At 36.2% G+C, this 14686-nt stretch overlaps 1 protein-coding gene across 3 annotated transcripts in view; it reads right to left on the minus strand.

The window, feature by feature from the left end:
• NELL2 (neural EGFL like 2) overlaps positions 1-14686 on the minus strand; it is a 376784-nt gene that overhangs the window by 31397 nt on the left and 330701 nt on the right. For all 3 annotated transcript variants that reach the window (XM_049694047.1, XM_004274430.3, XM_049694046.1), the window contains one exon: positions 10637-10777. In XM_049694047.1, coding sequence (XP_049550004.1) covers positions 10637-10777 — 141 coding nt within the window. The remainder of the gene's footprint in view (positions 1-10636; positions 10778-14686) is intronic.

Genomic DNA, 14686 nt, shown 5'->3' on the forward strand with positions numbered 1-14686 from the left:
AAGAAGTAAAGCTGTCACTGTTTGCAGATGACATGATACTATACATAGAGAATCCTAAAGATGCTACCAGAAAACTACTAGAGCTAATCAATGAATTGGGTAAAGTGGCAGGATACAAAATTAATGCACAGAAATCTCTAGCATTCTTAAACACTAATGATGAAAAATCTGAAAGTGAAATTAAGAAAACAATCCCATTTACAACTGCAACAAAAAGAATAAAATGTCTGGGAATAAACCTACCTAAGGAGAAAAAAGACCTGTATGCAGAAAACTATAAGACACTGATGAAAGAAACTAAAGATGATACAAATAGATGGAGAGATATACCATGTTCTTGGATTGGAAGAATCAACATTGTGAAAATGACTCTACTGCCCAAAGCAATCTACCGATTCAATGCAATCCCTACCAATCAAACTACCAATGCCATTTTTCACAGAGCTAGAACAAAAAATTTCACAATTTGTATGGAAACGCAAAAAGACCCCGAATAGCCAAAGCAATCTGGAGAAAGAAAAACAGAGCTGGAGGAATCAGGCTCCCTGAATTCAGACTATACTACAAAGCTATACTAATCAATACAGTATGGTACTGGCACAAAGCCAGAACAGGATAGAAAGCCCAGAGATAAACCCAGGCTTATATGGTCACCTTATCTTTGATAAAGGAGGCAAGAATACACAGTGGAGAAAAGACAGTCTCTTCAATAAGTGGTGCTTGGAGAACTGGACAGCTACATGTAAAGAATGAAATTATCACACTCCCTAACACCATACACAAAAATAAACTCAAAATGGATTAGAGACCTAAATGTAAGGCCAGACACTATCTAACTCTTAGAGGAAAACATAGGCAGAACACTCTATGACATAAATCACAGCAAGATCCTTTTTGACCCACCATCTTGAGAAATGGAAATAAAAACAAACAAACAAAATAAACAAATGGGACCTAATAAAACTTAAAAGCTTTTGTACAGCAAAGGAAACCATAATCAATACCAAAAGACAACCCTCAGAATGGGAGAAAATATTTGCAAATGAAGCAACTGACACAGGATTAATCTCGAAAATTTACAAGCAGCTCATGCAGCTCAATATCAAAAAGACAAACAACCCAATCACCAAATGGGCAGAAGACCTAAGTAGATATTTCTCCAAAGAAGATATACAGATTACCAACAAACACATGAAGGAATGCTCAACATCATTAACGATTACAGAAATGCAAATGAAAACTACAATGAGATATCATCTCACACCGGTCAGAATGGCCATCATCAAAAAATCTACCAACAACAAATGCTGCAGAGGATGTGGAGAAAAGGGAACCCTCTTCCACTGTTGGTGGAATGTAAATTGATACAGCGACTATGGAAAACAGTATGGATGTTCCTTAAAAAATAAAAATAGAAGTATCATACCACCCAGCAATATCACTACTGGGCATATTCACTGAGAAAACCATAATTCAAAGAGTCATGTACCAAAATGTTCATTGCAGCTCTATTTACAATAGCCAGGACATGGAAGCAACCTAAGTCTCCATTGACAGATGAATGGATAAAGAAGATGTGGCACATATATACAATGGAATATTACTCAGCCATAAAAACAAATGAAATTGAGTTATTTATAGTGAGGTGGATGGACCTAGAGTCTGTCATACAGAGTGAAGTAAGTCAGAAAGAGGAAAACAAATACTGTATGCTAACACAAATATATATTGAATCTTAAAAAAAGAAAGAAAATGTCATGAAGAACCTAGGGGCAAGACGGGAATAAAGACACAGACCCACTAGAGAATGGACTTGAGGATACGGGGAGGGGGAAGGGTATGCTGGGAAAAAGTGAGAGAGTGGCATGGACATATATACACTACCAAACGTAAAATAGATAGCTAGTGGGAAGCAACTGCATAACACAGGGAGATCAGCTCAGTGCTTTTTGACCAGCTAGAGGGGTCAGATAGGGAGGGTGGGAGGGAGGGAGATGGAGAGGGAAGAGATATGGGGACATATGTATATGTATAACTGATTCACTTTTTTATAAAGCAGAAACTGACATAACATTGTAAAGCAATTATATTCCAATAAAGATGTTAAAAAGAAAAAAAGGAACGGAATTGGGTCATTTGTAAAGACGTGGATGCATCTAGAGACTGTCATACAGAGTGAAGTTTGTCAGAAAGAGAAAAACAGATATTGCATATTAACACATATGTTTGGAGCCTAGAAAATGGTACAGATGAACCTGTTTTTAGGGCATAAATTGAGACACAGAGGTAGAGAATAAACGTATGGACACCAAGGGGGGATAGCGGAGGTGGGGCGTGGTGACAGTGTGAAGAATTGGGAGATTGTGATTGACACGTATACACTGCTGGGTATAGAATGGATGACTAATAAGAACCTGCTGTATGAAAAAATAAATTAAAAAAAAAAGAGGAAAGCAAAAGTACCAAGAGACAACTGACAATGAAAACACGATGATCCATAACCTATGGGATGCCACAAAAGCAGTTCTAAGAGGGAAGTTTATAGCAATACAATCCTACCTGAAGAAACAACAAACATCTCAAATAAACAATCTATACTTACACGTAAAGGGACTAGAGAAAGAAGAACAAACAAAACACAAACTTAGTAGAAGGAAAGAAATCATGAAGATCAGACAAGAAATAAATGAAACAGAAATAAACAATAGCAAAGATCAATAAAACTAAAAGTTGGTTCTTTGAGAAGATAAACAAAATTGATAAACCATTAGCCAGACTCATCAAGAAAAAGAGGGAGAGGACTCAAATCAATAAAATTAGAAGTGAAAAAGGAGAAGTTACAACAGACACCACAGAAATACAAAGCATCCTAAGAGACTACTACAAGCAACTCTATGCCAATAAAATGGACAACCTGGAAGAAATGGACAAATTCTTAGAAAGGTATAACCTTCCAAGACTGAACCAGGAAGAAATAGAAAATATGAACAGACCAATCATAACAATGAAATTGAAACTGTGATTAAGAATCTTCCCACAAAGAAAAGTCCAGGACAGGATGGCTTCACAGGTGAATTCTATCAAACATTTAGAGAAGAGCTAAGACCCATCATTCTCAAACTCTTCCAAAAATTGCATTCTCAAACTCTTCCAAAAATTGCAGAGGAAAGAACACTCCCAAACTCATTCTATAGAAATATAGGCCACCATCACCCTGATACCCAAACCAGACAAAGTTACTACAAGAAAAGAAAATTACAGACCAATATCACTGTTGAATATAGATGCAAAAATCCTCAACAAAATACTAGCAAACAGAATCCAACAACACATTAAAAGGATCATAAACCATGATCAGGTGGGATTTATCCCAGGGATGCAAGGATCCTTCAATATACACAAATCAATCAATGTGGTATACCGTATTAACAAATTGAAGAATAAGATCCATATGATCATTTCAATAAATGCAGGAAAAGTTTTTGACAAAATTCAACACCCGATTATGATAAAAACTCTCCAGAAAGTGGGCATAGAGGGAACCTACCTCAACATAATAAAGGCCATATATGACAAGCCCACAGCAAACATTATTCTCAAAGCTGAAAAACTGAAAGCATTTCCTCTAAGATGAGGAACAAGACTAGGATATCCACTCACACCACTATTCAACAGAGTTTTGGAAATCCTAGCCATGGAAATCAGAGAAGAAAAAGAAATAAAAGGAATACAAATTGGAAAAGAAGAAGTAAAGGCGTCACTGTTTGCAGATGAGATGATACTATACATACAGATTCCTAAAGATGCCACCAGAAAACTACTAGAGCTAATCAATGAATTTGGTAAAGTTGAAGGATACAAAATTAATGCATTCCTATACACTAATGATGAAAAATCTGAAAGAGGAATTAAGGAAACACTCCTATTTACCATCGCAACCAAAAGAATAAAATACCTAGGAATAAACCTACCTAGGCAGAAAAAAGACCTGTATGCATAAAATTATAAGACACTGATGAAAGAAATTAAAGATGATATAAACAGACAGAGAAATATACCATGTTCTTGGATTGGAGGAATCAATATTTTGAAAATGACCATACTTCCGAAAGCAATCTACAGATTCAATGCAATCCCTATCAAACTACCACTGGCATTTTTTACACAACTATAACAAAAAAAATCTTAACATTTGTATGGAGACACAAAAGACCCTGAATGGCCAAAGCAGTCTTGAGGGAAAAAAATGGAGCTGGAGGAATCAGACTCCCTGACTTCAGACTATACTACAGAGCTACAGTAATCAAGGCAATATGGTACTGGCACAAAAACAGAAATATAGATCAATGGAACAGGATAGAAAGCCCAGAGATAAACCCACGCACTTATGGTCAACTACTCTATGACAAAGGAGGCAAGGATATACAATGGAGAAAAGACAGTCTCTTCAATATGTGGTGCTGGGAAAACTGGACAGCTACACATAAAAGAATGAAATTAGGACACTACCTAACACCATATGCAAAAGTAAACTCAAAATGGATTAGAGAACTAAATGTAAGACCGGACACTATAAAACTCTTAGAGGAAAACAGGAAGAACACTCTTTGACATAAATCACAGCAAGATCTTTTTTGATCCACCTCCTAGAGTAATGGAAATAAAAACAAAAATAAACAAATGGGACCTAATGAAACTTAAAATCTTTTGCAAAGCAAAGGAAACTACAAACAAGACAAAAAGACAACCCTCAGAATGGGAGAACATATTTGCAAACGAAGCAACGGACAAAGGGTTAATCTCCAAAATATATAAACAGCTCATGCAGCTCAATATTAAAAAAACAAACAACCCAATCCGAGAATGGGCAGAAGACCTAAATAGACATTTGTCCAAAGAAGACATACAGATGGCCAAGAAGCACATGAAAAGCTGCTCAACATCACTATTAGAGAAATGCAAATCAAAACTACAATGAGGTATCACCTCACACTAGTTAGAATGGGCATCATCAGAAAATCTACAAACAACAAATGCTGGAGAGGGTGTGGAGAAAAGGGAACCCTCTTGTACTGTTGGTGGGAATGTAAATTGATACAGCCACTATTGGGAACAGTATGGAGGTTCCTTATAAAACTAAAAATAGAATTACCATATGACCCAGCATCCCACTATTGGGCATATACCCAGAGAAAACCATAATTCAAAAAGACACATGCACCACCGCCCCCCGCCCCCAGTGTTCACTGCAACTCTATTTACAATAGCCAGGACATGGAAGCAACCTAAATGCCCATTGACAGACAAATGGACAAAGAAGTTGTGGTACATATATACCATCGAAGATTACTGAGTCATAAAAAGGAATGAAATTGGGTTATTTGTAGAGACGTGCATGGATCTAGAGTCTGTCATACAGAGTGAAGTAAGTCAGAAAGAGAGAAACAAATATCATATATTAATGCATATATGTGGAAGCTAGAAAAATGGTACAGATGAACCAGTGTGCAGGGCAGACACAGATATAGAGAAGAAACGTATGGATACCAAGGGGGAAAGTGGCAGGTGGGGGGATGAACTGGGAGATTGGGATTGATATATATACACTAATATGTATAAAATGGATAACTAATAACCTGCTGTATAAAAAAATAAGTAAAATAAAATAAAAAAAAATACTGGTAAGTGCTTTAGTGAGTGATTGGAGAAATAATGTTGCTGAAGCCAGTGGTCAAGTCTCAGTTCCCATTGAACTTGAGCTAGCAGCAGCTTTTGACACAGGTCCTTCCCTCTCCCTGATAAATTTCCTTTACTTGCTTCCTATCACACTGGTAGCTCTTTTTGGGTCTTTCTTCTGCCCGCATACACATTCTCCAGGTGTGGCAGTTACATTATGAAAAAGATTTAGCCAAGCAAAGAGGAGGTAAAGACTGGTCTAGTCAGAGGTAAGGGTGTGTTTGACTCCCAATGTTCAGAGCCATCAAGATGTGTTAGAGGATCAGAAGTATTGGTATGACTTGAATATCTAGGGAGAGCAGAGTGGGTAGACAGGCAGCTGAAGAGGTTCTCCAGGATCCGTTAAAAGTCATGTTGTAAGAAATTTGAACCTTATCTTAAAGACAATAAAATGTCATTTTAGGGAATTGCAAAAAAAAAAAAAGTCATAATCAGATATGTGTTTTTGAAAGGGTCCTTTGGCTTCACTGTGGAAAAGGGATTTAAATGGATTAGAAATTGAAGCTAGGAGACTGATTAATAGACTGTTCAGTATTCCAGGAAAGTGATGGTCATATAATAAAAGGAAACACTTATATAGTGGTTGGTATGTATCAAATTCTAAGTACTTTCATATAATGACTCATTTCATATAATGACTCACAACAACCATGAAAGGTACCATCATTATCTCCATTGTATAGATCAGGAAATTAAGGCCTAGACATGTTGAATAACTTTCTCAGGGTCACACAGCTAGTAAGGTATACAGCCCAGATGGGAACCCAAGCTGTCAGGCTCCAAGTCTGTGCTCTTAGGCATAATGCTGTATTGAGTAGTAGCAGTGGGGATACATAGAAAGAAATAACAAAGCTAAAATCTTTCAAGATAGAAACAACAAAGATAAAGCAACTTCTTAGTGATTTGTTGGCTTCAAAGACTAGGGAGAGAGAAGGGTCATGAATGATTAGATTTCCTGCTTGGAAAATTTGGTTGATGATATTTATACAAAGAAGAGCAAGATTTTGCTGGGGAGTGGAAGTAGGTGGCAGGGATGGGCAAAGACATGAGTTAGTTTGACATGTTGAAATACACTTTCCTCTGGGCTTCCAGGTAGAGCTGTTCAGCTGGATGTGTGGGTCTGGAATTCAGAAAATAGGACTGGGCCAAAATATAGATTTGGTGGAGATACACTTTCATCATTCCCTTTCTCAAAAACAGACTTTCAGACTCAAGTTCAAACTTATTAGAAAGGCATTTAAAGCTACTTCCTTTGCTGGAACTCTCTTTCCCTATCTCAATAAGCCAATAATCACATTATACTTAAGTCCTGAAACAATGCTAGATATTCAATCCTTTCTTGATCCCAACAGGAAATAATTTCTCTCTTTGTTTCATTATGGCTCTGAATTCATACTTTTCTTATGTATTCATCATTTTCAACTTTGCAGCTTTCTCCTCTATTGAAAAACTTACTACATTCTATCTTCTATGACAGTTGTTACTGTACATATTTTATCTTGACTACAAGCTGAGAGCAGTGATCATACCTCCTTTATATTTCTTCACAGCAGGTGCCTGGTAAAGTACCTCAAGGTACCTGTGCATAGATTCAGTAACCACTTCTTGAGTTGAAATAGATTCATTTCATTTTCATACTTTTCCTTGATTTAAGTTTAGAATTTATAGTATTTGGCTTGAACATAATACTCAAAAGATGTTACCCTATAAACATTTTTTGGGGGTCATACAAGTTCAAAAAATCCTCACCAAGCATAAAGATAATCCAGAAATAAAAGCTTTAAATAAAGGGAAATGTGGGCATGAAAATACAATATTCTTACCTGGAAAAAAGATACTGGGCTTTATTCTTAGAGAAAGACAAATTTTCAGGCACATTAGGAATGATGATATGGACAAGGAAAGTGGTACCCTTGTACATTATCTGGAGATTAAATGTCTACATCTCTGAGGTAAATGGATGAGCAAAACAGTTTACACTTTGTATGAATGCAGTTTATAAGCATGTATTTGTAGATTACACAGCCTAAAAAGTAGTGAAACAGTGCAAAGTTATTTATTCACATTTTCAAATATGAATATTATACTTCAGCATAATTGTAAACCCACTGCTGTGGCTTTGTCCACGTTGAAATGCTTCTTTTCTTTGTCCCCAGCACAGAAAAATGGAACCTGCTCAGATATAATCACACTCTTAAAATTGCATCCTTCTAAATACTAATATAACAATTCTACAAATCACTGAAATTGCAGTAAATAGATAGTTGTTAAAAAGAAGCACTTTAGTTCTCTCTTGTTTTATACAACATAGGTGGGTTCTTTTAAAAGTATTCTTCAGAGCACACTGTCTTCTGAAAGAGTAGTAGATTTTTATGATAATCATTATAAATTATACTGGAAGATAATAATAGAATCATCTTTCTAGAATTGTGGTTCTTTTTTTAAAAAAATAAGATTTCCCATTCTTTCTATACTTACGGAATTTCCTCAAAAATCCTTTTTTGTGTAGGCATTTCATAGAATCCTTTACTTCCCTATATTCATCTTTATCATGTGTTATTTTAATGGCTAGTTTCATTTTCCTTGTTACCTTTGGACACTAGTGAATGCACTAATTACGTTTTGTCATTTTTTTCCTGACCGTTACATCTTTACTGTATATCATACCATATGTCTGGTGGAAAAGGGAAGTACTTTTTTCTCAGTTAAATAAGCAGAGTTATCGACAGAGAAAGAAGAGAAAGAAAGTGGTATCTAAGATTTGAGGAGACGGAAGAAGGTATGCAGGGGAAAGTAACTAAGGAAATAAAGTAGGAATACTGGGTAATGTCGATGGTCCTCAGAGCAGGTAGCTTACAAGATGGCCCCCAACGATCCTCACCATTTAATATTCACACACTTGTGTAATCCTCTCCCCTTGGACTTACTGACTGGCTTCTAACAAATAGACTATGGGAGAAGTGATGAAATGTCACATCTGAGATTCAGTTATGGAAAGACTGCCATCTTGGGCACCTGCTTATTCTAGGGGAAGCCAGCCCCCAGCCCTGTGGAGTAGCTTATGTGTTAAGGAAACAAGGCCTGCCAATAGACACATGAGTGACCTTCATTCTCTCCACTCCCATCCCAGACAAGTCTTCAAGATGAGACCACATCCCTGGGCAACAACTTGATGGTAGTAACCTCTTTAGAAACCTTGAACCAGAGGCATTCAGTTAAGCTGTGCATAGATTCCTTACCCACAGAAGTTGTGAGATAACTTTTGTTGTTTTCAGTTTCTAAGTTTTGGGGGTAACTTTTAACACATCAGTAGATAACTAATACAGCTCTCTTGAGACATGTGGTCATAAATTTAAAAGATAGTGAAAGCAGTTGCAAATATAAAGTAAGATAGTCAGCAGAGGTATGTATTTTTTTCTAGTTACATTCTGATGCACAGAAAAGGATACCAAGCAAAATTAAACACAGGTTAGCCCTAGAGCAGAAGAGGAAGGGATGGGGAAAAGGGGGAGATGAAATAAAGATGCATTTTCAGCTTTGCTCTATATATTTCTGTATGCTTTGAATTATTTATAATCAGCTTGTATTCATTCTTTATGTATGTAACTCAAAATAAAATAAAAGACAATCTTAAAAAGGTAGCACTGAAGACTTCTTCCTCATAATATACTATAGAAAACAGGCAAAATATTTTATCAGGGAAGGGCAAAATCACACGGTTTGATCCGCTTCTTAAATGGCATTCTCTACAGGGCTGGAAGTACGCATTCTGGAACATTCACAAGTGCCAGGTAGAGTCTTCAGACCACAGCTAAGTGTTTATTTGCAAATGCCAGGTTTTAGCCCCTGGTAAGGCAGTAGCGTTCCTGTTCCGCATAAAAATCCAGATGAACATTCCGCTCAAGGTCCAGAGCTCTGCAGCTGCTGGCAAAGCACGCTGGGAGCCTTGGCATCTATCACCCATGTCTGTTTCACTTTTCTCTGTGTGAAAACCTCTTGAGGCCCAAGGGTAAAAGACATCTCATCATTTAAGCGTCAAGCACTGCTAAGTTAGATTCTCCAAGGCTTTCATCAACTGTGTCATTTTAGCCGCATCATTCTCTTAGGCTGTTACTCTATGAAGGTGTAAACACCAATGGAGAAAATAATGACTTCTTGAGGTTTGTTTCGTTTTCCAATCCTATGCCAAATCCTTTTAGTATGGGTGGTTTCCCTGACAATTATTCACTGTGCTTTACTTACTCTGCCTGCCTCCTAAATATTGTGCCCCTTAATAGAGGATATAAGGGAACAGAGTTGTCAATTCACTGAAAATAAGTCAAAATTAATGGTAAATAATTGACTATAATCTTTTCAAATTTCCACTCTTATTAGATTGACATCTTCTGTGAAGCAGGGACCATATCTTCTGTATCCAACATTCACTAAATATCTCTGACTTTGCCAGGTAAGTGATATGTTAGGTACAGCCCAGAGTAGCATGCATTATGTTTCCCTTGGCCATATATCATTGTATTATTTCCTCTACCCTCATTTTCCCTCTATCCTGCTTTCTTCATCTATTTTTTTTTTCCTAGCTCTTTTTTGGGCCATATTTTTACATGCTGCCATTTAAAATATTTATCTGACATTATGGGTTTACTCATTCTAAAACACGCTTCAACAGATAAAAGTGTCCACAGAAAATCGGTTTACTATTGCAAGTTTTAATTATCTAAAAATCAGTTATCATAATTAGCAAGCAAAAGTTAGATTTTAACATGTTTCTAATCACTGTTGTATAAACACACAGCAAAAATCACCAATACCTTAAATATTAGATCAATGTCTACTATTTACATCTTACTGCATTTTCCTCAATTTTAAGACTTTAAACTCTAGGTCTTCTCCTTGTACTGACCTTCACACGATTCTCCACTTGGTGAAAACATCCCATTGTCATGGTAGCCATCTCTGCACTCACAGTGGTACCATCCGGGAAGGTTGATGCAGTTAGCACGGCTGTCACACTGAACAAAGCCATCAGAGCACTCATCAATGTCTATTTGGGAAAGGAAACAGAAACGGGGTGTTATACAATTGCTGCCTTTCTCTCAAAGAAACTAAAATATTCTGTTAGATGGCTACTAAAATATTTAGTGCCAGCAAATCCTTAAAACTGAGACAACATAAAATCAAGAAAGTCTACTTGGTTGTTGAAAGCTATAGAGAAAGAATGTAGTGGTATTAGCAATAGGAGAAACAGCTAGACAGCTTCTATGTTGCAAAAGTCATCCAACTGTTGAAACTGGAAAGAAACCATCTGTGATAATCATTAGTGCTGCTCGCCAAATATTTCCAGCTCTTTTTCTGGACACAAGCTAGGATTGCCGTGTGACTTCCTGAAGTCAATTAGGGAATGACATGTGTCACTTCCAGAGAGAGCCTTAAAGAGGCAGTGTGTGATTCACACATACCCTTCCCCCATCACAATGACCAGCGATTTCCAGAAGCTCTGAAGATCAGCCTGAGTCCTGAGTGACGACGATATGGGGCACGTTCCTCCTCTAGTTGGGGTGGACATAGAGTATGAGCAAGAACCAACCTTTTTGCTTTAAGCCACTGAAATTTTAGGGTCTCTTATTACTATCAACATAATCTCCAGTATATGGCAATAGCATTCATGCATCAACATGCTTCCGATTTTTGAGAATATATCCCATCTATGCCACCTTTTAATGTGTTTCACATATATCATTACTTCATTCAACCCTCAAAAAAAATCTTGCCATTTAGACAGCATATGAAAAAAAATGAGGCAAAAGGAAATTATGGGATTTAACCAAGGTCACCTAAGAGTTCATATTTGCCTAACTTTCTGGTGTGTGCTCCTTCATATAAGTAGACACAGGCTGAAATTGGCAAAATTGTCTAAACAAACAGAGAATGTATCTTGAGTTTCATATATTTCCTCCAGTGGCTTATTACTATTCTCAAATGTTGTGAGCCTTTTATTCTTCTTATTCAGTCTGCTGATTAATGGGAACATCTGATGTCCATCCAAGCCTCTTTAATCAGTCATAGAGGAAAAAGTAATTCCTAGAGTTGCTTTACAGAGTGTCCCCTTCTTCTTAATACCTTCTGGGTTTCTGGGTGCTTTGGGGTTGCCTCAGGCCTTGCTAAGTGATCTGCTGGCACCGTACCATCACAGCTGCCAAAAATATCCATCTTGACAACCCTTTGCCATGACTGCAGATTCCACTCGCCAAGGTAGAATAGCCTTTTCTTATATGTTTTCCGCACCTGCATCATATTCCCTGTTGCAGTGACCAGCATGACAAGTCCCTCCTATTGATGGGAAGACCAGATACTTTTTAGAGTCCTTTCCTCCCAGACAATCCACTCCAGCTCAGCAGTACTACTGCCTTCTTAGTCTCATCTAACTTCAAATTCTTGGAAGTATATATTTCTTTCATTTTCTTTTAAAATTTCCTCTTTTACTATGTTCAATTTTTAAAGAGACACATTTTTGAATAAGTAAGATTTTTAAAAGAAAAAAAAGTCATCACTCATATACTTCTTGATAAGCCCGGAGTTCCTTCAGTAAAACAAGGCACAAACCATTCTCTTAGATTAGGTAGTAAGCCAAAATAAATATTTTATATGATTGCAAAATTTTAACATTCTTTCTGAACTATGAGTGATTTGCCTCTGTGGTTGCTCTTCTGAAGAGTCAGTTTCTTACCGTTAGTAATTCCTATTGTCAAAATAATTGTTAGTGGCCAAGTCAGCTAACCATTGACTTCCTGACACATAGCTGATGTGAATTGCTTCCATTTAGTAAGGCCTCATACGTTTTATGAAACAGCCTATCTGTACTTCAGGGGCCTCCCTAACTGATGATTTATAAATGGGACTAAAATGCTATGCTCATTTCAGCTTTATATGGTCTTTCCTTCTAACCCAAAAGATGCAGGAAATTGGTTATGTCATTTCTTAAGTGCATGGACAAAAGAAAACAGGTTGGAATTTAAGCTTTAGAAATGAGTTTATTGGAAGAAGGTCAGGAGGGGGATGTTTAGAGCACCTCATTTTAGAATAATTTGGTCATTAGCGTTGGTGATTTGGAAGTAAATATTAATAGAACAGAGCCTTATCCACTGAAGCAACTTTCACATCTCTTATTTACCCTTTAATTTAGTTATTTTTTCTTGCTGCAACACAAGGGCTACCTCAGGTCACATGACACAGATATATCTTTCAATATTTACTCCTCACTCATTTTCTCTTGTCACTCTTTCTAATCACCAGGCCCACTCCTATACTGCTTCATCTCCACTTCTCTTTGTTTATATTACAGCAACCTTCCTTGGTCTATATCCATTAAAGTTTAATAGAAATGTTACACAGTATATTAGTGCATATTCCCTGAAGACTGGGGATTGAAACATGTGCTGGCCATAATGTATTTTCCTATACAATCCGAGTATCATTATTTGACTACTAATACTAAGTAGTATTTTAGAGGATAGATATGCAAATATATATGTCACTCATTAATTTATCATTCAATACCTATTGAATACCTGTTATATGCCAAGTATTAAGTGCTGGGGAAACAAGGATACATAAAGCAGAAGTAATTTCTGCCCTTACTGGGTTTACTATCTATCTAAAGTGTGTTTTATTTTAAGAAAATTAAACTTATGAAAATCTGAATTTACAATCATGCAGGACAGTGTTTCCCCGCATGTTATATATCTGCCGCCACTGGTATGGTATTTAGGTGATAACAGGCAAATACTTTATTTTAATAGCTACATTTGTATATTTCTGAATTATTTCTATTTATAGCAAGTGATACTAATAGCACAGTAGTGAAATTATATTTAAATTTAAAAAGTGAGAGGGATTACAGAAACAACAGTAAGTAGATATTGGTATAAACAGTATATAAATATGACAAAACTTATTAAGGTGGCATATGAATGACTGGAGTTTTGAAAACACTAAGATACAGTATGGAGCAATTATTCATTATCTCAGAAGGATTTACTGAGTAGTTCATTAGGTAGTGAAATGTCTTAATTCATTTAAAATATGACTCAACTTATAAAATATAGTATAAGTATACATATGTCATGGCTCAAATTATATACTTGCTACCATTTAGGATAGCAAAGTAAAACTAGCCAGATAATATACATTGCTTTGTCTTACACTTTCATGTTCCTGCTAATTTTGATTTGTTTACGAAAACTTTTCTACTTTGGTGAAAGTCGGTAGAAAATGAGAGTGTGCTTGAATTGCCAAAGTATGCCCTTTCCACCAGAAGGTATGTTTGTTTGGCTCATGGGTCTAATTAAAGTGAAAGATGAAACAAGCAGCCTCATCTGTAAGCTATCTGATGGTATGTATATCTTTAGTTACTCAGTAATCATTAATAAGTAAAGAATTGAAATCTGATCCACAATTTAAGAATTCAGTATATTTTATCTATACACAAATGTAGACATTACTATGAGTTAGAACATATAAATGCACACATACTGTGTGCAATTTCAGATATGCACACATTGTGCTTTACATATCATATAATAACAGAAAGTAGTAAAAGAAAATCAGATGATTTACTTCTTTGGTACTTTCTTTAGGTCAGTTAAAACCAAACTTTATATTATCTAATTGAGTTAGAAACACAGAGAACAGCAGACCTGGGGTGGGGGGGGAAATGTTATTATTTTATTCCATATAAGAACTACCAAGTTTGAACAAATTACTTTCCAAACCGAATTAGAGTATTCAAAAAGGTTAGTACAGGATGTATAAGCTCATATGATTTAGTCTTAATTATAAGGACCTTAATTTTATACTCTGTAGGTACATTATATAAAAAACTAAAAATAAATTTTATGAAAAACTATGATTTCATTATATATTCTGTCTTAGAAAGGAACTAGTTCCTTAGGGA

This window comes from Orcinus orca, chromosome 11 (assembly GCF_937001465.1).
Source record: "Orcinus orca chromosome 11, mOrcOrc1.1, whole genome shotgun sequence".
Taxonomy (NCBI): Eukaryota; Metazoa; Chordata; class Mammalia; order Artiodactyla; family Delphinidae; genus Orcinus; species Orcinus orca.